Here is a 26,194-nt window from a genome sequence, read left to right as displayed (position 1 = left end):
CAGAATGTTGTCACCATGAGTATAAACCAATATACAGTGTACTCACATGTACAGCATTGTTTTAATATTCATATCATATTAAAGGTTTATACCTTCTTCTCTCTATCAGTCATTATTTAGCTAAAAACCTGATAGGGGACGGTTGGGTAGCGTCCGCTCGTCATGCTGAAAACCATATTGCTAAAAGCGGCGTACAAACATACTCGCTCACTCACTCACTCACTCACTCACTCACTCACTCATTAAAGCCTGACGGTGAACGCGTCCGCTCGTCATGCTGAAAACCCGGTTTCCATTACTGGTGTCTCCCTGCCGTGATTACTGGAATATTGCTACAGGCGGCGTACAATCATACTCACTCACTCATTTAGGTTGTTAGCATCTATAATGTGTCCCCTCTAGTTAAAATGTTTTAGATTCAATTACATTACTGTGTAATCTAGTCTCCTTCGTCCGAATTTTATCATTACTGGAATTTATAACTGCTTTAGTCACGATATGGCGGCGATGTGACAATCATAACTCACTCACTTACTCACTAGTACCTGATAGCATTGCGTCGAAGAGGTCTGGGTTATCTAATCCGCAGCCTACACCGGAAACTTGAAATGTATCAGATATATAGTTTTTGTTATATATACTCTTCAAAAAAAGTAGGGGAACCTGAACTTTCAATTTGGATAGGAAGTATGTATAAGCGTCAACAAACTTTTATAAGACAGACATCTCATGAATGCACCACCATTTCTGTGTATCACAATTCCTAAACACAACGCATGGGATGCACGTGCACAGCGCAGTAGCCCCATACACTTGCATGGAGTATCATTCGTGATTTTGACGGTTTTCAAGAGGGTCTGAAAATGAAAATCCTACACATGCAAATTACATCAATCATCTTGCAAAAGCGATTAGTGTACAAACAACGATGGTCATAAGGAAAGACAGACAGACAGACAATAGTTTATTAACGTCTCACTTCTGTACAGCGCTAAAATATACACACAATTGTACATATAATTCATTTATAAAATGGTACAGAATCATTCAAAATAGAATTATGAGAGACATAAAAAAGATTAAAAGTTTTAACCATATAATAGATCTTTTCTACGTTTAAAAATAAGGAAGCAGATTTTGGCTGTATTAAAACATATTAAAGGATCGCTAAAAATAAACACATTTTATCAATATCACATTTATTTAAAAAATCTGGACATAAAGTATTGCACTTGTTAAAAAGGGTCTCTCTTAGATCATCATATAAAACACAGTGAAGCATAACATGTAATTCATCTTCAACATCATTAATACAATTGAAACATTTTTTTATTTTCAAATACAATATTTTCATAACGCCCAGTTTCCACTCAAGTGGTGATGCACTCTAAAAACATTCATTATTATCATGTCAACATTGACTGATTCCGATATATCTTCCAATTTTGTCAACCGTAAATTAAAAATGAAGTTCCCTACTTTTTTGAAGAGTATATATTCATAGTCTCGCAAATGTTCTTTTATTTTATGAGCTGCATTTTGTAGCTAAGTGACACCCACATTTCCGATGACAGGTTCATTTCCTCGTATGCATATTTATATAAAATATGGTCTTCTCGTGCGGTGACATTTGTTAAAGTCAGAGGTGAGGTGAGGTGAAATTGGGTTTTACGTCGTGCTTGAGAATATTTCGCTCATATGACGACGTGCATGCGTGTGTATGTGTATGTGCGGCTTCTTGTACTAGCCCAGACTTAAGCTGGTTTTATAGTGCTAGCCCACTGAGATACCATGCCGCAGTGAAGCATGAATACCCCACTCAGACAAATTATTATACTGACTCCGAGCCGACCAGTCCCTGTTTTACCCATTAATGCCGAGCGCCAGGCAGGGACCAACAAGTACCATATTTTAACGTCTTTTGGTATGACGTGGTCGGGGATCGAACCCACGACCTTCCGCTCTCCGGGGTTAAAGTCAGACAGGATTTCTGTTTTCAAATTCCCCCACTTGACCTAAGAGCGAGCTTGTCTCAATAGGCATCTGACAGATTCAGACTGACAGATTTGGCGTCGTGGTTAGCTGTGTCTTTATACATTGCGTTGGATGTCGATATAAAATCTGTCAGTCTCTGGTTTGTCTTATCCAGAGTTGATTATTTTATGTCACCGTGATGTTTGTTGAACGTTGCACTCAGCAATTGGAGGCGGTCTGTAAATAATCGAGTCTGGACCAGACAATCCAGTGATCAACAACAAGAGCATCGATCTGCACAACTGCGATACGATTACATGTGTCAACCAAGCCAGTGAGCCTGACCACCCGATCCCGTTAGTCGTTTCTTACGACAAGCATGGGTTACTGAAGATCAATTCTGACGCGGATCTTCACGGGTTTAACAGCCAGACCACAGCTATATAGCTGAAATACTGATGTGTGCGGAGTAAAACAATACACCAACCAACAGTGTTGTTGAGTTGTACCTTATTTGGCATGATGATCTTGTCGACGGTCAGTTCGATTTCATTATTTCAAAACAATGACATACATGTAATCTACCACAGTTTGCAACTTTCGTATGGCGTAACCGTGTGAAATGCATTATTTCTTGGTGGTGCTCAAACAACGCCTACACAAATTTAGACAGCAGAGAATTAACGAGAAATAGCATAATTTTAAATACTATAATGCGAACAATATTAAAATCCACAAAATGTACGAGTGCATGATTGTTATGATCGGTCGTCCGAACAGGGATAAACTTTGAATAAAAATCGATTACTAGACATAAACCATGTCATAAACCTATCAATTGATTTGTAACATAGAGCTGTAACATTGAAGAGTGGGGCGTAAAACTCAACTCACTCACTGACTCATTCACTTACGATTCAAGGCTGTTTTGCCCTTTGTCCCCTACGGAATTTGTTTGGTCGAGGCCAGTTATTTTCAAGTGTTGACGATTTATATTCATGCTGGCAATAGAGGGCTTGCGGCGTGTCATTTGTCTCACTGATGGACGCCAGCTGATGACATGACTTCATCTTCCTGTTCTATTGTCACTGACATATGCAAAACATTCTACTAAATAGACACATCGCATCCGTTAACCTTAAGCACTTAAACATATATCAGTCACAAGGAAAGCTCTATGCCTCCAGGTAATACGAAACTGACATGCACCTCCAGCGCCCTCAGGCGGCACGAACCCTCGGCTAGAAAAATATAAGGAGCTACATTTGCCCCGGGAAACCGGCGTCCCACGACCTTCTCTGCTTCTATCATGTAGGTGGTTGTCTTGACTAGCGCATTGTTCCGGAAAACATAATCTGGGTAGAGAAACACGACTCCTTTTGAAATTGAAAAAGAGACCAAGTGAGATGAACCTGGAAAAAAGCTGGGTCAAAAACTATTTCAGTAGGGGAACGTCGGAAGGGCCGAATAATATGGCTCAGTGACGGTGTGAGAGTCTGGTTGTCCTACATCTCGGGAACACTGAATTTGATAGTGTAATAGCCTCAAGGATGTTCTGAGAAGCAATTGACGTTTAAGGTGATTACATCAGTGAAAGCAGAGCTTTTCCTGAACCATTAACACTTTTCAAAAAGGGAAATTGTATTTACATTTGAAGACGCTGACAGCTGAGTTATGTCTATTTAAAAATAGTCATTTTCGAATGTTCTTTATGACTCCTTCCAGGGAGGATTCGGGTTACAATTAGTCTTCAGCAACCCTAAGAGGCGACGAACGGGATCGGGTGGTCAGAGTCGCTGACTTGGTGGACACATGTCATCGGTTTCCAATTGTGTAGATCTATGCTCATGCTGTTGATCACTGGATTGTCTGGTCCAGACTCGATTATTTACACACCGCCGCCATATAGCTGGAATATTGATGAGTGTGGCGTAAAACTAAACTCACTCATTCCGTATTTCCACATAAGGATCCACTTTCAGATAAGTTGTATATATATATATATGTCATATTATTTAGAACGTTTAATTCGTTCACTAATCGTAAAGATACTGAAGTATACTACGCACTGTCACCCCTATACATGTGTGTTAGTATTCGAGATACTAAAGTTATGAGCAAGATTATCGTTGTCCCCATCATCACGCTTGTATTTGTAAAGAATGATAAAAATTGTGATCGTGCATATAGAATATTTGGTTTGTCTGTTGTTTAACACAACACTCAGCAATATTCCTGCTCTGTGGGGTGGTCTGTAAATAACTTGACTCTGGACCAGACTATCCAGTGATCAACAACATGAGCAACTGTCTTCGTAATTGACATCCGATTTCGTTAGTCGCCTGTTACGACAAGCGTGGGTTGCTTAAGACCGATTCTAATACGGATCTTCACGGGCCACATACAATACAATATATTTCAACTTTTTATTACAACACTTTCCATTCAATCTGATCATTAATGTTTCAGAGTTAGTTGGATTTAGGATTGCTCTAAACAGTATTCCGGTCACATAACGGCATATGTACAGTTCAGTAACAATATTCAGTTACTACACCATGGTGATAATTGCATTTGTGTTTATGGTATCACAGGGGCTGAATGTTTCATCATGCGTTAATATTCAATACGTATGTGTTACAGGTGTGGTCTACTGGCAGTGAATTGGATTGAGTTAAAATTTAACGCACTGACTTTATTTCAGTCATATAGCGAAGAGATCAAGTAACAGTTTATAAATGCACCAAAATGCAGCACAATTACAAAATCATTAGAGACAAAATTATTATCATTTTCAAACATAACATTTGGATCATGGGGGACCTGCGGAAACTCAGCTCCATGCAGTCGTTGCTTGTTAGTTGTTGGTTTGTTTGATGTTTAACGCAGCATTCAGCAGTATTCCAGCTATATTGCGGGGGTCTGGACAAGACAATCCAGTGATCAACAGCATGAGCATCGATCTATGCAATTGGGATACGTTTACGTGTGTCAACCAAGGCAGCGAACCTGACCATCCGCTTTCGTTAGTCGCCTGTTACGACAAGCGTGGGTTGCTGAAGATCAATTTTAACCCAGAAAATCCAACACATACAGTCAGTTAGTAATATTTACCATAGCACCATCCTACCACATTGCATTCAATGGTGGCAAAGAGAGCAATCGATGGAAAGTAGGCGAACCAGTGCACTAGGGTCAGCACGTAGATTCCGCCCTGGGTAAATAATAACGAAGCATTTATCACGTCATATGACACACTGGCTAAATGGTGCAGGTGTATGAAAACGTGAAGGGTTACAATATACATTCCAAACTCACCTCCATCTGGTATAATATCAAAGTGGTGCAAAATAATGTAATCATTCAGGGACGATTGATAATGGTCTACAGGACTGTTGGAGGAACACACTGTACATGTGTGTTAGTATTCGAGATACTAAAGTTATGAGCAAGATCATCGTTGTCCCCATCATCACGCTTGTATTTGTAAAGAGTGATAAAAATTGTGATCGTGTTTAACACAACACTTAGCAATATTCTTGCTCTGTGAGATGGTCTGTAAATAACTTGACTCTGGACCAGACTATCCAGTGATCAACAACATGAGCAACTGTCTTCGTAATTGAGATACGATGATATTTGTCAACCAAGTCGATGAGCCTGACCACCCGATTTCGTTAGTTGTCTCTTACGACGGGAGGATTCGGGTTACAATTAGTCTTCAGCAACCCTAAGAGGCGACTAACGGGATCGGGTGGTCAGAGTCGCTGACCTGGTGGACACAGGACATCGTATCCCAAATGCGTATATCGAAGCTCATGTTGTTGATCACTAGATTGTCTGGTCCAGGCTCGAATATTTACTGGCCTCCGCCATATAACTGAGTACGGCGTTAAACAACAAACAAACATCTTCATGCCACCCATGACCTGATTTAGAACGATTTAGAAACATTAAATTTGGATATTAATGCAATCAAAACGTATTTCTACTGAGATGTCGATAGGTTATCTTTGAACAACTGAGACACAATACCAAACATATATTGTCCCAGATGATTCAGAGCCTACTACCTTTATTCCCCCCACATTATTATGATAGAGAGCAAATTACTGCATGGTGAATTATAACCGTCATGTGTATTTTATGCCGGAGGCCTTGCCTTGAATAAAACTGTCTGACTTATATGCAGCATACATACTTTACTACGCATTTCGCCCAAGGACCAACTTGTGATGAGTTAGTTATGCCCATGGATCTCTGTCTTACCAGCATATCGCCTTCAGACGCCCGAGGATACGGTGGAGACAACCTAGAGCCTCAACAGGACGAACCAGCGTACAGTAGCAGGTATTTAACGGTCGTTTGTCATCCTTGATGTATGATATAATTGAATATCCCTGTGCGCTTGGTTGTATAACCTGATACATCAGGTTGTTCGGTTTGATTGGAGACATCGTCATCAATCAGTTGGAAGCGTCATTTCTATATGTTGGTGTCACCCATTTACAAACAGAATAGCGATGTCATAAATTGTTAAAAATAGTTCTTGTACAAGTGAGGATGAGGGTTAGATCTAATCAGAGGTAGATCATTTTTGTTAAAAGAGGCCTCTTACAGTATCGGATGGTCGGGGTTAGTGACGCCATTGATGGATATCGTATAAAAACTGACCACTATTATAAATACAATATGCCATTTTAAACGTAGTCAAATGTAATATATGTTATAGTTGGGATTACACTTTCTCAGTAAAGTACAGATTCTTTTGTTGGGTTTTACTACCAGTTGTCCTACTTCCATTTTTGTGGAACCATCGGTGGCTCAGCGGGTTAGGCGGCGGCTGACTTTGTGTGCTTGCGATTAGATGCCTGACTGTTGTTAAGGGGTTGGAATAGTCCCAAATGACGTCATCATCGAACACCTGGCTGACCTCATTTCACAGGGGGCAATGACCGCGTACCCATGGGAAACGGATCCGGCGTGACATCATAGCATCACACCATGACATCACGCCATTATTTTGGATCAATCAGCATAGATCCTAGAGCAACTATCGAACTCACTCCGGTGTGACTCAGGCTGACTGGGGGGTCAATGACCGCGTACCCCGTGGGAAACATGACACGTCATAGCTCACACCATGACATCACGCCATTAATTTGGACCAATCAGCGTAGAGCAACTATCGATCTCACTGTACCACTGACCACAAACTAGTTTCATCCGGTTTCAATTCTACCTATATAAACCCCCTCTGACAGTGAATTGTGTTTATCACTAACTACATGTCTTTTTACAAATGTTTATATTTTCCAAACTCTATAACCTTTTCTGTCACCTGTGGAGAAACTCTGTTATATCTCAAATCTCAAAGCATGCGCCGTTGAGGCATGGTTAGTCTGTCGTACAGACCCTGAAGAAAATATATCCAAGAAAGCCCACGCAAGTCTAGAAAATGTGGCAAGTTCTGAAAATGAAGAAAGTCTCAGGGCTCCTTTTCATAATATTATATTTTTTTGTTACTATGAACATTTTTCAGTAAAATATGTTCATTTCAGATACTAGTTGTTAGTCTAAGGCATGGTGAATTAAACTCGCTGCCTCCACACTTCCCTCGTCTCACTCAGCCAAGGTGCAATACGATACCTCCTCAAGTTGTATTCAAAATCGTTGGTCTGACATTAGCCTGTCTCACGGTCCCTGAACCATATTATTTCCCGACAGCCTAGCCCTCCCTGCAGTGCTAAGGCTCTACATGAAGTCTAGATGTCCCTCCAGGTCTTCCGGGTCTCCTTTTCAATATAAATAGCTAGGTTACTATCAAAAATATATATTCAGAGACTAAACGTTAGTCTAGTCTAACATGTGCACACATATGTGTAAAAGAAATTATTCGGGTTCAGTTCAAGGGTTTTATAACACATTTGTTCAATGCAATATAGATCAGCGTTCATTGCCTCATGAAAATAGTTTGAGTTTGTCTATATCTTGACCATCACGAAAACAACCCAACTAAATAGAATTTCAAATGTATTTCAAACTTACCGCTGATCACATTCCATATTTGAACTTCCTATCCAATCCATATTGTCATTGTATCCTGCCTTGTAATGCGATAAGTATAGGAAACAGGGATGATATTGAGATGTTATACCCAAATCCCACATTTTTGTGATTGTATTGAATGAATCAACCTCCAATAAACATGAGACTGATATACACTTCCATGTAAATATAACATATGTTATATGTGGGATTGTGGCGTACAAAGCGCTCTCTCACAGTGCCAGCAGAGACGCGATCTGGTGACCCACATTTGTATGTGTGGGACTATGCTGTGGCGGGGCAGGGAGGGAGGGATGAGGGGCGGGGGCACTGCTGTGGCAGGGGAGGGAAGTTTCTGTCGACAGGTAGCCTGGAGATTTTCGCGAGTGTAAACATGATGATCAGCCCATGAATTACTCCCTACTCTCAAACTAAATAGTACGATTTTGTATTAATGAATGCATCATGATAAGACATAAATAAAATGCTACATGCTCGTTAGAATCAACACTAGCTAGGGCGTGTCAGCTTTGACTGTAGAAATGTGCGTTCTCGTCATGGAGATTGTACGTGCGCTTCCCAACCTATTTAGGAATGCAACTTTCACGGAATTCATCTAAAATTCCATCAGGAATAAGGTGTAATTGTATAGTGTTAGCATGAAAGAGTAATCATAAATGTATGAATGACAACGCACTAGTGTATAGTATTATTATATGGGTATTTATACAGCACTATAGTCCATCCAGCATGCATGCTCAAAGCGCTGGTAAATTTTTCCTTGGATGTCAATCACAGCCATATTACCATTCTCAAAATCTTCCCACTAGTGCACAGAGGATGTATTTCTAAATTGATGTGTCATTTTCTGTAAACAAGAAAATGCGAATCGCTGTATTTAAATTACTTGATTACAGCTGCAATATTGCGAGTGTGGCAATAAGCAGCACAGTTGCTTTGTCCTCAATCATAGTCCAAGCGTACTATGATATCCATTGTCATGACTGACTGACTGACTGAGTTTGGTTTTACGCCGCTTTTAGCAATATTCCAGCAACATCACGGCGGGGGACACCAGAAATGGGCTTCACACATTGTGCCCATGTGGGGATTCGAACCCGGGTCTTCGGCGTGACGAGCCAACGCTTTAACCATTAGGCTACCCCACCGCCCCTCCAATGTCATGAATATTGCTGTGTTAGTAACAATATTATTTACAAGATATGTCCAGGTCCATTACGTGATTGTCAGGTTTCCTTACATCACGCTGTCGGAAAGTAAGAGTACGGGGAGGTGGGGTAGCCTAGTGGTTAAAGCTTCCACTCGTAACGCTGAAGACCCGGGTTCGATTCCCAACATGGGTACAATATGAGAAGCTAATTTATGGTGTCCCCCGCCGTGATATTACTGGAATATTGCTAAAAGCGGCGTAAAACCATATTCACTCTCACTGGTAGGTGTACTGCAGGGTGGCATCCTGTATCAGTTATCTTTTATGCTATCGGTAGCGCAGTACCTACTTACACTGTTCGCGAGCACCTGGTGTCATTACTGTTTTTCATATACTTTGCATTATTTCAACCCGTGAAGATCCGGGTTAGAATGAATCTTCAGTAATCTATGCTTGTCGTAATAGGCGACTAACGGGATTGGGTGGTCAGGCTCGCTGACTTGGTTGACACATGTCATCGGTTCCCAATTGCGCAGATCGATGCTCATGCTGTTGATCACTGGATTGTCTGGTCCAAACTCGATTATTTACAGACATATAGCTGGAATATTGCTGAGTGCGGCGTAGAACTAAACTCACTCACTCAATTGCATTATTTCATATCATGGTTTTTCTTAGGCCTAATACAATCGAGACTGATAACTCTGTGGCATTGACCTTATCTGTGGAATATTATTGATATGTCATGCATAGAAAAATACATATTACATGATAACAATACTCAGACCAATATATTATCTTTCAACTCGACGTTTTATGAAGCAGTAAGTGGCTGTCACATAAAAGAGTCCCCATAATGCATCATTAATAAATAAAACTCTGTTGCAGTTGGAATTGTTTGTGCCGTTTTCTTGCGTTCGCTACAAACATGTCGTTAGCAGAGAGATGTGAACATTTGTTTTCATTCACAGATATGATGAATGAAAAATGGCGCCACCACCTGGATTACGTCGTCACCCTTCTTGGGTTTGGAATCGGTTCAGGGTCCTTCGTGAAATTCCCCTACCTGTGCATGAGGAATGGAGGAGGTAATATGGAACTTCTTTACTATAATGTTTTGTGTGTATTTTCATATGAAGGGATTTACTCTAAAACTGTGAGGCTTAGTTCCAGGTTAGAATTGGACCCCAGCAACCAATGTTGGCATTGAGTGAGTGAGTGAGTGAGTTTTACGCCGCACTCAGCAATTTTACAGCTTTATGGCGGCGGTCTATTGTCGCATCTAATGTCAAGAGTTTTGCTATTTTTGGGCCGATAATATTTCCAAGACATGTTCAACAATTACAATAACGTAACAAATGTTAAATTATATAAATCAAAATTGTTAAAATTTCAAATTTGGGATTACGCTTTCTAACTAAACTATGTGGTGGTGTGTGGTCTGGTGCATAGAGCTCAGGTCACTGATCAGGTGAGGACTTGAGCGCGTAGAGGACTTGGATGGGTGACCGTGTTTGGCAGCTCGACTCCTGAAAGTTTCTAGGACTTCAGTCCTGTCCCACAACGAAGCACATGTGATGCATGTGGTCTCACCTTAGACATGTGGGTTTGTTCAAAATTACCTCTAGTCACCCAGCAGAAAATGTGTACCCGATGGGATAAGTCATGTGACTAGTAACCTGACGCCCCACGGGCTACTTGGGTTATCCGGGGACATAATAATCTCTCGACTGTGATAATCGTTTTAAATATTCCAGGCGCATTCTTAATACCTTTCATCCTGTTCACCTTCATCGGGACAATTCCTGTTGTGTTTGTGGAGATGGTGATTGGTCAGTTTTCCCAAAAAGGACCAGTTGAAGTCTGGAATCTGTGTCCGCCATTTAAAGGTGAGTGGGTATAAGTAAAATGAGAGTATGTTTTAACGCATTTATCAATATTATACTTTTGTAGCAATATAACTGAGGTGGGCTTGACTCATTGTACCCATGTTGGAATCGAATCCGGTCTTCGGCGTGACAAGCGAACGCTTTAACCACTGGGCTACAACATACTATCTGGTGTCATTTGCTCTGATATTGCTCGAATGTTGATGTACGCACGCACTCCTGGTCATAACAGAGTGCTATTTGAAGTGATATTGCTACAAGTATAAATCTGTGAAGGAACTTTCAAACTGACCATCGTCGTATTTGCTCAGCAAATATGATTTCATTTACGTCCCGATGGCCCCTGAATCCCGCTTACCACAAGGAGGTTCTCAGACTCAGAGACATGTTCCTAAACCCCAGCTCTCTAATAATCATATTCAGATACTGTTTTGTCGAAGTTGAAGGGACCTACGTAAATACTTCGAGTTATGTTAATGTTCGACACAACCGCGAAATACTGAATAACAACGACCAAACTTTTGCATCGAAACATCGAAAGGAAAGATTACAGAATACCGGATACCTTCCGCCATCTTTGAAAGCTTGTTTACTTTTGGTTAGGGTTAGGGTAAGGTTTAAGGTTAGGGTTAGGTTTCGGGTAAGGTTTAGGGTTAGGTTTAGAGTTAGGGTAAGGTTTAGCATTAGGGTTATAAATTAGGGTGACGTGACACTAAACAATATGGCTGGTATTCTGTAGGTGTACCCATCGAAACATCCGCGAACTGACTGTTTCCAGTGCTTCTCAATTATGAAGAAATTACGCAGATAGCCACGTATCTTTATGAGGTAATAGCTGTACTTAAAGCTTCTACCTGTCAAGGAGTGTCCTTTAACACGTCTACAGTCTCTGACATGTGCCGGCCTACGTGCATGATGACTGTGCTGGCATCCGACGAATAATGGGACCAGACATATGCAGTTGACTATAAGAGTACGATTTGCATTTCATTTTTTTAAAATATACACAAAATGTCTGATGAAACAGTATCCCTTTTGTTGTAGATTTGTTTTTGAGAGAGTTCATTGGAGGATAATTATTCATAGAGTGATGACTAAACTGCATAAACGTCTCATCTTGCTGACGTGTCATAGCAATGAATACTTAAAAGGTGACAATATTTTTATACATTTGTACATCCCAAAGCATCCCATTAACGTCGGAACACACCTTTAATCAATGGGTTTATATCCGGATCCAGCATTTGGGTATAAGGAAGGAGGATAATATATGAATATTAATTATTTAATATATTAATTACAGTGAAAACGACGGTTCGGTATAGGTTCTAATGCAGTTATCAAACAAGTGATCATCCGTATTTTGTCATCCTTCCTTATTGATCGTAAATCTTAAAGGTCACATGCAACCAAAAAATCAAACATGATTAAAACACAATTATCACTTATTCATGACATATAATATTCATTGCTGCTTATGAAAAAACATATAAACAAAATTATAAGCGTACAATCGCAAATCAAAAGTGCAATATTGTGTACTTGGGTTTACTTCCCAAGAAACGAAGCAGCCGGGATACCGAACCCAGTCAGAGCGGTTGGGTGTGCACTGAAGTGTAACGGCTGGTTCATTTGCAGATGCCCTCACGGCTCATTGTGTGTGTATATATAGAGATGTTGGGTTTTGTAAATACATGCTCATTTTTTGTGTATAACATTTTGCAATCAACAGACATCATAACATGTCATGTGTTCAAGTATCACACCTGCCTGTCTGTGTAATTACATAATGTGACAGAGACCGAACTCGGGCCATGAATCAATGCATTTTGTTTATGGTGTATAGCCTGATTGGTGTTAAGTTCAAATTGCATGTGGTCAGTGATAGCAGCTGTGTATTGAATATTGTCATTAGCAGACAGGCAGGCAGACACACAGGTGTCAATAAAACAAGACATTGAGTTTTGTCTGTGGCAACGACATATCTATATCACAGTTAGAAATTCTGTCGACGCTAAATAATGACATTGCTTTTAAGTATCTGAGTACTGAGAAAGTGACTCGGTAAGAAGAACGTGTGGTGAAATAGACAAATGAAATTATATAAACAGTTAATTTACTGTCATAACATATAAAAAAGCTCGCGCCTGTGAGATATCAACAAAACACTAGAAAAATAGCTCACACCAAAGCCTTCACCGAGTATTCACCGGACAACCCGCTTCCAAGCTGCGCGAACCTTTTTCACTGCGCACATGCTATGAGCGCAGCCCAGCTGTTGAAACCAGTTTTCCCCCAAAAGTCAGGGGAAAATTAGTGAAACGTTTTATCTCCGATTTCGCGCGTTTTTTTTCATCGCGTTATTTTTCAACTTTATAAGTTGAATTTGCATTTTTTGACGATTTGTTTCGGTAAGTCCATACCGAAAGGTATCAGAATCTGCAAAGTTGTGTTTTACGTTGCATGTGACCTTAAATTTGTTAATGCCTCTCAAAGAATTTAGGTATACCTGTGAAGATCCGGGCTAAACTGCACCTTCAGCATTATTTATTTATTTGTTTGATTATTAAGGCCGCACTCAGCAATATTCCAGCTATATGGCGGCGGTCTGTAAATAATCGAGTCTGGACCAGACAACCCAGTGATCAACACCATGAGCATCGACCTGCGTAATTGGGAACCGATGACATGTGCCAACCAAGCCAGCGAGCCTGACCACCCGATCCCGTTAGTCGCCTCTTACGACAAGCATGGGTTACTGAAGGTACATTCTAACCCAGACCTTCACGGTGAAGCGCTAAAACACAAACAAAACAAAACATTGATCTCTCATCGTTGTTGTCATTGTGTTACTGATAAAACTGTTCCCAGTAGTCCTACTCATTCCGTACTACAAAAGGCACACACGGACTATAGGAGGACATCAAGACAGTAAGCAAAGGCATAGTTGTTCCTCTGAACAGGGGATGATATAAACGTCCGTATGTAATATAGAAAGCGCAAAAGAATACCCATTCTTGACTCTCCTCAGAAACAAATTCCTTTTGATGTAAAGGTAAAAATCGCTTTGGAAATTATGTAAATGGATCGCTGAAAATCAGTGACGACACCAGGTGTTCTGGAAAATGTACTGCCCAACCGATTGCACCCGCTATACACAACAAGCTTAGCGTGCTCTACTATAACCTCTTGGTTATAACCAAATAAGAGACCGTACATAATTAATTGCAAAGGGAGGAGGAAGGTGTGGGTGGTGGTGGTGATGCTGCTTTTTTTGGAGAAGCATGTACAATGTGAATCCCCCTAAAATGTATGTACAAAGTAAGTGATCCCCCCTTCCCATGCTTTTAAGCATAACTTTTAAATTTTCAATGTACAAAATTGTGGACCCCCCTACCTCCCCAGAATAAATGAGTGATCCCCTTAAAAATCATCATCACCACCCCTCTCTCTCTTCCCCCTCCCCCGCCATAAATTATTAACGTTACCCGGTTGAACAGTATGAACATTAGTGAGTGAGTGACAGTGGCAGTCAGTCGTATTGCGTTTACTTCAAATATCAAAACGTCAATATATCGACCAAAGTCGTCCATGGAGCTGTGACGGTTACAAGTGTGGAGTAGAAGGACCAGTTATAGGCGAACGATCCTTGCAAACGGAATAAACCCCTCACTTTTGTTGTTTTAACAGGTATAGGTGTGGGCACCGTCGTGGGAACTTGGATTCATGCATCCTATTTCATCGTCATCTTCAGCTGGTTCGTGTACTACTTCTACGTGTCCTTCTCCAATCATCTACCGTGGGCCCACTGTGGCAATGACTGGAACACTCCTACCTGTATCTCCCTGTTTGGTGACGGCAACTCAACGTCGGCAACCAACATGACGGTCAACGGCACCAGCTACAGCCTGGTCAACGATGCAACTGACATCAATGGTACTGTTGCTGGAATGACAGCGGAAGAAGAGTTCTGGAGGTAACATCAGTTTCAATTAATATTTCGCGATGAATGTCTTTGAAAAAACGTTGCCTTAGTAGGATGACAAAATTTAACTGCCAGTGAACCGATCATCAACCTGTTCTACTGGCGTGCTAGGCGTTGACCTCCATCATTAAATCAGGTTAAAGATTAAAGGTAGGCAGCGTTGAAATAGGGTTTAAAATTTGATTACTGTATCATATTGTAAGTTACAAGTATGTGTGTGTGTGTGTGTGTGTGTGTGTCTACGTATATGTATGTCAGTGTGTGTGTGTGTGTGTGTGTGTGTGTGTGTGTGTGTGTGTGTGTGTGTGTGTCAGTAAGTGAATGATTGAGCGAGTGAGCGAGCGTGTGTACGTACGTGCGTGTGTGACTTACAGTCTTACACGGTTGTACAGAGTTAGCTCTCTAACAGTTTACCATGGGTACCCTAGTATGCTGACCCTCAGCTTGTCGGTTATTATATATACTGAGAGAAACAAACAAAGGAACACAGGAAAATTCAAACGTTCCAGTTTTCATCACCAGCTTTGAATAGAGCTGTGGGAGGAAATCTGAGAATAAATAAAGGAACACTGCCACGAAGTGGTGTTCCCTTATTTGTTTCCCTCAGTATATTATTTTAGTCCTTCTACCAGCATGGTACGTCTTGGAAATCAACCAGTACTGAACCACCTACCTTTCATTTATCGGGCAGACGCCCTATCAAGTAAACAACTGAACCGGGTTATATATTAAACGACACCACGCCAGGTGTCGGTAACGTAGGTGTCTAATGTATGTTGTAGATTCCAGGTTTTGCAGATGACAGATGGCCTAGAAACCATAGGAAGCATAAGATTGCCCCTGATTATTAGCCTGGCTATCAGCTGCACCGTTTTATTTCTCTGTGTGTTTCGAGGAATAAAAGTTACAGGAAAGGTACAACAACAACCTGTTAGTCTCCAGTACATCTTAATGCGGAGAGTCACTGTTAGGAAATCATAACTCTATTCATGATCAGCAGTATTGGTATTTCTCGAATAAATAAAGTTTCCACCACTTCCATAAACCCAATGAGTAGTGCCTTTTAGTTGATAGCCCGTTCCCCATTCGTTATTATTCAGGACGGTTGGGTAGCCTAGTGGTTAAAGCGTTCGCTCGTCACGCCGAAGACCCAGGTTCGATTCCCCACATGGTTACAATGTGTGAAGCCCATTTCTGGTGTCCCCCGCCGTGATATTGCTGGAATATTGCTAAAAGCGGCGTAAATCCAACTCACTCACTCATTATTACTCGGTACGTTTATAAAGCAGTGATGTACTGAGATACAGTACCAAGTTAACTTGAGTCCAGATTGAAGTCAAAAGTAAAAACGATTTTTTTCTTTGTTAATCAGGCAATGTTAATCTGTTAATGGTACATGTACCATATGGTATATGTACCTGCATTTCTATGTTATAATTACACGTTATGAACACTCCGCGGCCAAACGTTTCAGTTGTACAAAACTGTTTTGTTTTTCACAAGGGCACTTCAGTCACGTTTCAATGTGTTACAGCTGGTGTACGTGACAGTGGCCATCCCTTGCATCCTCGTGATCATCTTCCTCATCCGGGGATGTCTCTTGCCGGGATCGGCAGATGGGATTTACTTCTATCTTGTTCCCAAACTCGAGACACTGACAACACCTAAGGTAGAAGACTGACTTTTCGACATGTTGCACAATATTTGTTCCGAATGTGTCAAATTGAGGTATTTTTTTAATATACATAATCATATTCGTCGATTAACTTTTGCGTAGAGGGACAATTTTAATGGATGGTCAACTTCTTTATTGCAACAGATTATTATAATTATTATTATTATAGGATATTCATATAGCGCACATATCCACGCACAAGTGCATGCTCAAAGCGCTGGTATTTTTTTCCCCTCGATCATTGGATGTCAATCTCAACGACATATACTCTCAATCTCAACTCCCTGGAGATCATACAACTCTTGCAGCCACTAGGCGCACCGAGTTATTGCGGTTTTCCCATCCATACGAGGTGCGATCTACACCGAATCGTCGCATCTATTGCAATAAAGAGGTTGTCGATCCATAAACAAGCGTTCCTCTTCATCATACTAGCGTTTTAATGTCACTTACAGAAATAAAATTTTGCGCGTCGTATGTTTTGCATATAAACAACCTCAGTGCAGAAGAATACCAAGCTTTGACTGTCCCCCATAACAGATTGAATCAAACAAATATTTTCATAAAGAATATTTTGGGTGTACCTGCACGACTGTAATGTAATTCCGTCTTGTTGTGTAACACGTTTCATTCTATGCCCAGGTATGGATTGAGGGTTGTAATTTCGCCCTATACTCGCTTGGAATTGCAATGGGATCAATCGTGACATTGTCAAGCCACAGTAGGTTTGGGAATAATTGTTTCAGGTTAGTTGTGACCAATACATATTCAAGTAAGTACAATATGAAAAAATGAACTTTTCAACATTCATTTTAAATGAGTTAGCAAAGCTGTCATTTTTTAAGATTTACTTTCTTTACCATTCCTATACAACTGTAACACTGACATTAAAATTGCACATCTCAATTTTCGCGAAAAGGTCGTAAAACATTTTTTAATCTAATTAATTAAGTTATTTCAATCATTAATACATACGGAAGAATTCGTTCTTTGATCCCTGATTTGACTGATGCTTATTACCGCGGAGCTGTCAACAAACTCTTGACAGGCGTGGTCAACCTTCTTGTAGCTTTGAGCTGATTTGCTTTTAGGATCTTCTGTTGAGTCCAGGTGCTAATTTGATGGTCATTTCGTCCTATTTAATAGAGACTCAGTTGTCGTCTGCATTGGGGATATGCTGGTTACCATCCTCATCGGATTGGCTTTTGCTATCATTGGTCATGTTGCCTACCAGAGAGGGGTGCCTGTAGAAGCGTTCGAATCGTCAGGTATTTCGTGAACTACTTTTCATACCTCCGGATTAAGAGCATGTGATATAAAACATAACCACCCAAGTTTGACGTTACTCAGAAACACGTTCCTTTGGGTGATGGGAGAAAGAACTGTGAAGATTATACGAATGGATCACCGAAAATCGGTGATACAACAGGTTAATGATAAGGACAAACTTTATGGATGAACAACTTCATTATTCAGGTGATGTGACGTTTCGATACAGATTTTTGTACCGTTGCTGCAGCAGGTAATCCCTATCGAAACGTCGCATCCACCTGAATAAAGAAGTTGTTCATCCATAAATGTTTCTCATCTGATTCTCCAACTTCCAAAAATGCAATTCAAAGAAGATACAATAGGTGTTCGCGAGAAATATAAGAATGTCTGGTACACACTTCAAGGTTTTAAGTATTTATATCCTGTGCCCCCCGTTAAGTGAAGGCGGCCTGTAAAAACAGAACAAACAGTCAAGTGATCGATGGATCTGAAAAACAGTTCAGGCAATTGGTAATAGTAAACTCAGTCCTTATTGTTATTTTCGTATCAGAAGAAACATGTTTATCAAATAAAGGATACATAACTGCATTCTTGCCTATTCCATCCTCAGTTTCAAGTCATTCCAGATGAATATGTGTTTATAACCAACGTTCATTGTTTCAGGATTCAACCTCGCATTTATCGTTTTTCCACAAGTCCTCACTTACCTCCCATTGCCACAGTTGTGGTCGGCCTTGACCTTTCTTACGCTGATTACCCTGGAGCTAGATACTCTGGTAGTGTATATATCTTGTGTATATTTCCACAAAATATGATAACAGATACTTTTGTGTATTGTTTAGAATCATTAAATGTCATAAAAATAACGGTTGATAACAGTGGGGCGGTGGGTAGCCAAATGGTTAAAGCTTCCGCTCGTCACTCTGAAGACCGGGTTTGATTCCCCACATGGGTACAATTTGTGAAACCCATTTCTAGTGTGCCCCGCCGTTATAGTGCTGGAACATGGCTAAAAGCAGTGTAAAACTCAAATCTCACTCACTTAACTCTTAAAGCTGATGGATGAATGTTCCTGATGGTTCTCCCAAGCTTATTATTTTCTTGTTCCACTGGGTATGGAAAGATATTATCGTGGAAGGCAGAGGTATACACTGAGTATTTCTTGTGCTTCTGTAATCGTTTCCAGGTTCCGCCCATTGAGAACATAGTTGTGGCAGTACGGGATCGATTCCCGCGATTTTCTGAGCGACGCTGGCTTGTCATTGCCATCTTACTGATCACCTACTTTTTCGTTGGTCTCCTGTACATTACTCAGGTATGTGCAGGTAACTTTCTCATCACTTGTGCAGATGCACTCGCATGCAACAAATGAGTGCAGCTCCAGGAAAATTGAGCACTTTTATAAATCTAACATGAGCAATTTACCCCCCAAAAGAACAACATCTTAACATATTACTATCACACAATGGTGTGTGAGTTATTGGATGGTTGGGTGACTGAGTGAGTGAGTGAGTTATTGGGTGAGTGAGTGACTGACTAAGTGTGTTGCTCCAACAGTCCTGTAGAACATTATCAATCGTCTCTGAATGATTACATTATTTTGCACTACTTTGATATTATACCAGATGGAGGTGAGTTTGGAATGTATATTGTAACCCTTCACGTTTTCATACACCTGCACCATTTAGCCAGTGTGTCACATGACGTGATAAATGCTTCGTTATTATTTACGCAGGGCGGAATCTACGTGCTGACTCTAGTGGACTGGTTCGCCTACTTTCCTTCGATTGCTCTCTTTGCCACCATTGAATGCATTGTGGTAGGATGGTGCTATGGTAAATATTACTCACTGACTGTATGTGTTGGATTTTCCTGTTTTAATTCTGTGACTGTTGCAGACCCATAGAGATCTGTGTTAGAACTGGTGTCAGCAACACATGCTTCTCACAACCGCCGACTAAATGCATAGAGTGGACAGACTGACTTGGTTGGTGCATGTCATATTCAGATCTCGGCTTATTATGACAATCACGGCATCGTCTCGTCCAGGCTCGTTTACCTTCAGACCTCTGGCATGCAGCTGACATTTGCTTCGTACAGCGTTAAACAGCAAAATGATATCAGCCCATTGTCGATATTGGGAATAGAATTAGTTCCCAATAACCTACATGTATGCAAGACGTAATCTTGAGGGCACCAAAGGTTGGCTGGTTTGCTGTTTAACGTCGCGATGAGCTATATTCCTGCTGTCTGTAGATAGCCAGGATACCCCTGTTACTCACATTACATGATTACAGGATCATCAGATCAAGACAGACAAGGCTGCCTCATATGACTGGAATGTCGCTGAGGCTTGGGTTTAACAAAACTCAAAACAAAAATAACACCTTGCTTGCAATGTTTTTTCCGTCTCCACTGTTTCCACTGTAGTGAATGTTATCTCTGTCTCAACAGATATATTTATTGGATCTTCAGCAACCCATGTTTGTCGTAAGAGGCTACTAACGGGATCGGTGGTCCGGTTCGCTGACTTGGTTGACACATGTCATCGTATCCCAATTGCGTAGATCGATGCTCAAGCTGTTGTGTCAACCAGGTCGATGAGCCTGACGACAGGATCCCGTTAGTCGCCTCTTACGACAAGCATGGGTTGCTGAAGACCAATCTAACCCGGATCCAACTTATTGGATCTCTCATCATTGTTGTCATTGTCAAACTGATAAAACTGTTCCCAATGTTCCCACTCTTTCTGTACATCAAAAGGCACACGCAGATTACAGGAAGACATCAAGGCGATGTGGGGAAAGGCTATCCCCCGTGTAATGATGATTGCAATCAAGTTTGTCTGTCCAGTGTTATTGCTGGTAAGTCCTAGCGAGACTGTTAGTGATAACATGACTGACACGTGAAGGTCCGGGTTACAATTGATCTTCAGCAACCCACGCTTGTCGTAACAGGCGACTAACGAAATCGGATGGTCAGGTACGCTGACTTGGTTGACTCATGTCATCGTATCCCAATTGCATAGATCGATGCTCATGCTGTTGATCACTGGATTGTCTTGTCCAGACCCCCGCAATATAGCTGGAATACTGCTGAATGCTGCGTTAAACAACAAACAAACCAACAACTAACAAGCAACGACTGCATGGAGCTGAGTTTCCGCAGGTCCCCCATGATCCCAATGTTATGTTTGAAAATGATAATAATTCTGTCTCTAATGATTTTGTAATTGTGCTGCATTTTGGTGTAATATTAAATAGTTACTTGATCTCTTCGCTATATGACTGAAATAAAGTCAGTGCGTTAAATTTTAACTCAATCCAATTTACTGCCAGTACACGACCTGTAACACATACGTATTGAATATTAACGCATGATGAAACACTCAGCCCCTGTGATACCATACACACAAATGCAATTATCACCATGGTGTAGCAACTGAATATTGTTACTGAACTGTACATATACCGTTATGTGACCGGAATACTGTTTAGAGCAATCCAACTAACCCTGAAACATTAATGATCAGATAGAATATGTCTTGCTTGCAAATAGTTTATGAATCGTAATGGAAACTGTTGTAAGTAAAAGTTGAAATATACTAGCCACATAAAGAAACTGTGCACACAGAAAATTCCTTCAGAATTGGAATACAACACAGAAAAGACGAAATGATGTAGACACTTTATAACCTGAAGTATCGGACCACAAGAAAATGTGGAAAGAGCAAGAACAATATCCGTAACGATGACGTCAGAAGTTCAAAATCGGGTACGGCGTCACACTACGAAGTCACAAAGTCAATAACGGGTATGACCACCATGTGCGTGAAGCACAGCAGTGCATCGACGACGCATAGAGGCTACTGAATGAGCATTGAAGGCCTGGGGAATGGTCTTGGACGTGGTCACTGCCGTCTTGAACCTGTGTCTGTGATGAGTCACCCGAATCCATCTGTCCTGTCTTGGCATCGTTACGTCGGGGACGCCCATACCGTGGGTGGTCGGCGACGTCATTAGTGTTTCAATTACGCCTGACCAATGCAGATATTGTGCGTGTTACGTGGCATTGGAAATGTGCTGCCACCTGTTGTTGGCTCATTCCTGCTCGAACCATTCCATTGGCTTCATGACGTTGAGCAGATGTTAATCTTGGCATGATGTGCATGTGACTTGTCATGTGAATTTGTGAACGTTTGAATGACCAAAGATCAAGCTTTCGACACTGACAGCAATTTTTAAGTTTCACATGTTGTGTGCAGCTGCACGGGCTGCACGTGCAGTAACACATTGCAAGTTCATAGGCCACTATCAATGACGTCACGTCGCCTGGCACGTGCATGAGCGTTTGATTGTCTCCAATACTTGCTATGTTCACGCCTGTATTTATGTATAAAGACGCTGTGTGCCTATATCTACATTTTCTGTGGGCATGTGGCCAGTATATTTTGTATTGTATGTGGCCCGTGAAGATCCGTATTAGAATTGGTCTTCCGCAACCCACGCTTGTCGTAACAGGCGACTAACGAAATCGGATGGTCAGGTTCGCTGACTTGGTTGACACATGTCATCGTATCTCAATTACGAGAACAGTTGCTCATGTTGTTGATCACTGGATAGTCTGGTCCAGAGTAAAGTTGTTAACAGATCACCCCACGGAGCAGGAATATTGCTGAGTGTTGTGTTAAACAACAAACAAACCAAATATTCTATATACACGATCACAATTTTTATCACTCTTTACAAATACAAGCGTGATGATGGGGACAACGATAATCTTGCTAATAACTTTAGTATCTCGAATACTAACACACATGTATAGCGGTGACAGTGCGTAGTATACTTCAGTATCTTTACGATTAGTGAACGAATGAAACGTTCTAAACAAATATGACATATACATATATACAACTTATCTGAAAGTGGATCCTTATGTGGAAATACGGAATGAGTGAGTTTAGTTTTACGCCGCATTCAGCAATATTCCAGCTATATGGCGGCGGTGTGTAAATAATCGAGTCCGGACCAGACAATCCAGTGATCAACAACATGAGCATTGATCTGCGCAATTGGAAACCGATGACATGTGTCAATCAAGTCAGCGGGCCTGACCACCCAATCCCTTTAGTCGCCTCTTACAAGCATGGGTTACTGAAGGCCAATATTCTAACCCAGACCTTCACGGGTTATGTGGAAATAAACCCAGTATAACATATGTTATATATGGACGGGACTCAACTAAAAAAAAATACTAGAATCTGTACTTTACTGGGAAAGTGTAATCCCGAAAATCCAAATGATACACTTGACCACTTTCTATTGACTGACTGACTGACTGAGTTCAGTTTTACGCCGCTTTTAGCAATATTCCAGCAATATCACGGCGGGGGGACACCAGAAATGGGCTTCACTCATTGTACCCATGTGGGGATTCGAACCCGACCACTTTCTAAATGACAGTGTGCATTCAAAGCTTTCGGTCGTGGAAGCCGTGCCATGTACACTCATCAGAGTACACAAAGTCGTGGTCTAGACCACCAGTTGTCCGACTCCCGTTTTGTGGAGGCTTCGTTGGCTGAGTGGGTGTACTGGCGATCAGGTGCCTTACTCTGATAGTGTGGGTTCGAATCCCGGATGAGACTCAACCCATAAACAGGACTAGAGTCTTTACTTTACTCAGAAAGTGTAATCCCAAATGTAACATATGTTGCATTCGACCACTTTTTAAATGGTATTGTGCCTTCATAAACCGAGTGCGTCAGTCGTATATATATACTCGTGATTGCAGATGTATTACATTCAAACGCCACATATTCCTGCTTTAAAGCACATAAAAGAAACATCTATTTTTCATTGCCTTTTCTGTTCACACAGTCGGTGTTCATCTACTCCCTGTATTCCTACCGACCTCCCAAATATGGAGACTATGACTACCCTCCATGGGCAACAGGAATCGGATGGATGGTGTCTCTGGCTTCGATCCTGCCCTTCCCGACTGTGTTTGTCTGGAAAGTATGGAAAACAAAGGGATCCAATCTAAAAGAGGTTAGTACATGTATTACCAAACATGTGATTGGAATGCTGGGACAGAAAAAGGAGATTTAACAAGATACATCTTCAACATCTCATTTTTAAAAAGCTTTTGACTAATTACATCAGAAGTTGATAAGTTTTTATATTGCAGTGAAAATGCTTAAATAGTATAATCTTAAATATCACATCGATGACGACAGATTAAGGTTACAACTGCATAACACATTTTCAAATGTAAATTTAGCCGTTAATATTGTTCATTTATGTTAACGGAAATTGTGAACGAGTGAGTAGGAGGATCGTTAATATTGTTCATTTATGTTAACGGAAATTGTGAACGAGTGAGTAGGAGGATACGCCGCTTGTAGCAATATTCCAGCAATATCGCTGCGAGGGACACCAGAAATGGGCTTCACACATTGTACCCATGTAGGGAATCGAACCTAGGTCTTCGGCGTGACGAGCGAACACTTTTACAACTAGGCTACCCCACCGCCCCATAAATCATTAAAGACCTATTTACCAAAATTTAATAGCCGGTACATATATTATGGATATATCAATACATCTAACCCGTGTGTTTTCATTCGCATAGGGTGATGTAAATTAAATATTCGGCGTTCCAAGCCAACGCGTTAACCACTAACCTATACCACGGCCTTTAACGGAGATTGTAGCATGATATTTAATAATTTTACAAACATATAACAATGTTTCAGAAATTCACAAATTCACTGGAACCGAGTAGCGAATGGCGGGAGGCGAATCTTGCAGGCCAGAAGGGTGATGTTCTTCAACCCATCACCTCAGTGGAGGACAAACACGAAGAGGCGTGAAATAAAACCATTCTAGAGCAGGTCATTCTCCTGCCGTGGACGCTAGCTTGTAGTCAGAGTGTTGATAATGCTATTTAGTTCTGGGTCTTCATTCTTTGCCACGGACAACTGACACACATCACAGCGTTTCAAGAACTATATGGAACAGTAACCATTGCTTTTCTTAAGGGATATGAATGATAATATCCTAACTGATGAAAATGTGTGATATCTGAGAAGGGAAATCTTATGCTTCTGATTGCTTCGCGTTTTTTTGATTGAGGGAAAAGCATTGTAAAATAATTTCGTTACAAGGGCATTTTTTTAAAGGTTTTGTGTACGTTCATTAGCATCATGTTTATCAAGGAAGTGTAAACATGAACATGACTTTTAAAAGAAAACAATGTCAGGAATGAATTTGTAAATACATCTGTTGTTCTCCATCTACTGGTCATTCCTAACCATACTGAAGAACTTTGTTCAAATATATTATATGTTATATTCCATGCAAAGGAATTGGCACACGTTAGGGCTTTAACTAAGAACGCCATCTCCCATGCATTTACATATGTGCTTCTTTACAGGTTATACTATGATATAGATGAATGAAACAGAAACTCCTATGCATGCTTACGGAAATCTTTCTTATATTTGTGCACAATCATTAAATTGTTTCTTCCACATGATTAGGTAGAACTGCGTTTTTTCTCGCATAAATCACATATTTTTCTCACATGTATCTTAGTTAAATGTAGTGGGGCATTAGTTGTGTCTGTCTGATTAAGAAATAGACATGTTACTAACAAATGAATTGTTCACATATCTACCACGCCGGCATTTTGGATTTTCGTTTATACCTTTCTAAATAAACAATATTTCACGGTTACCATGTCTAAATGTTGCATGTATCAGGTTAATCTGTAAGAATACACGAGTAGTATGGTAGAGACTGTTAGTTGTTCTATCTATCTATCTGCATATGTATATATCTGCATATGTATCTATCTATCTATCTATCTATCTATCTATCTATCCGCCTGTATGTCTGTCTATGGTCTTCACGATATGGCTGAACATATTGCTTATGCGTGGTAAACGTTTAACTCACTCATTCACTTACTCATATCTATCCATTTATAGATATACACTAAACGCCAAAAGAAACGTTACCCTCGAACATTTATGAATTACAAGAAAGCTTAACAACACAGCTTTATGCAAATCAAGACAACAATTTCTCAAATGCATTCATATTTAGAGAAGAGTTGAATTATCCAATAACACTGACTTAGATGTCCAAAAGAAAGGTTGAAATAAAAATCTCCTGTGA

General features: G+C 40.6%; 1 protein-coding gene across 2 annotated transcripts in view; it reads left to right on the top strand.

Annotated features, from left to right (window-relative positions):
* Positions 1 to 25,750, top strand: part of LOC124266714 (sodium- and chloride-dependent GABA transporter 3-like) — a 31,599-nt gene extending 5,849 nt beyond the window's left edge. Inside the window, exons 2-15 of one of the 2 annotated variants that reach the window (XM_046701512.1) lie at positions 6,247 to 6,324; positions 10,165 to 10,281; positions 10,951 to 11,082; positions 14,773 to 15,058; positions 15,850 to 15,982; positions 16,602 to 16,736; positions 17,385 to 17,488; positions 17,889 to 18,010; positions 18,678 to 18,790; positions 19,201 to 19,329; positions 19,750 to 19,849; positions 20,778 to 20,878; positions 23,891 to 24,061; positions 24,769 to 25,750. In XM_046701512.1, the coding sequence (XP_046557468.1) occupies positions 10,167 to 10,281; positions 10,951 to 11,082; positions 14,773 to 15,058; positions 15,850 to 15,982; positions 16,602 to 16,736; positions 17,385 to 17,488; positions 17,889 to 18,010; positions 18,678 to 18,790; positions 19,201 to 19,329; positions 19,750 to 19,849; positions 20,778 to 20,878; positions 23,891 to 24,061; positions 24,769 to 24,885 (1,758 nt within the window). In that variant the 5' untranslated portion in view covers positions 6,247 to 6,324; positions 10,165 to 10,166 and the 3' untranslated portion in view covers positions 24,886 to 25,750. Of the gene's footprint in view, positions 1 to 6,196; positions 6,325 to 10,164; positions 10,282 to 10,950; positions 11,083 to 14,772; positions 15,059 to 15,849; positions 15,983 to 16,601; positions 16,737 to 17,384; positions 17,489 to 17,888; positions 18,011 to 18,677; positions 18,791 to 19,200; positions 19,330 to 19,749; positions 19,850 to 20,777; positions 20,879 to 23,890; positions 24,062 to 24,768 lie in introns of those variants that run through there. The other variant, XM_046701511.1, reaches the window with a different exon arrangement.
* Positions 25,751 to 26,194: the final 444 nt, after the last annotated feature.

The sequence above is a fragment of the Haliotis rubra genome, unplaced genomic scaffold, assembly GCF_003918875.1.
Source record: "Haliotis rubra isolate DU_JTF1 unplaced genomic scaffold, ASM391887v1 Scf1274, whole genome shotgun sequence".
NCBI lineage: Eukaryota > Metazoa > Mollusca > Gastropoda > Lepetellida > Haliotidae > Haliotis > Haliotis rubra.
The sequence above is the reverse complement of the archived record's forward strand: the minus strand, read 5'-3'. Positions and strand labels throughout refer to the sequence as shown.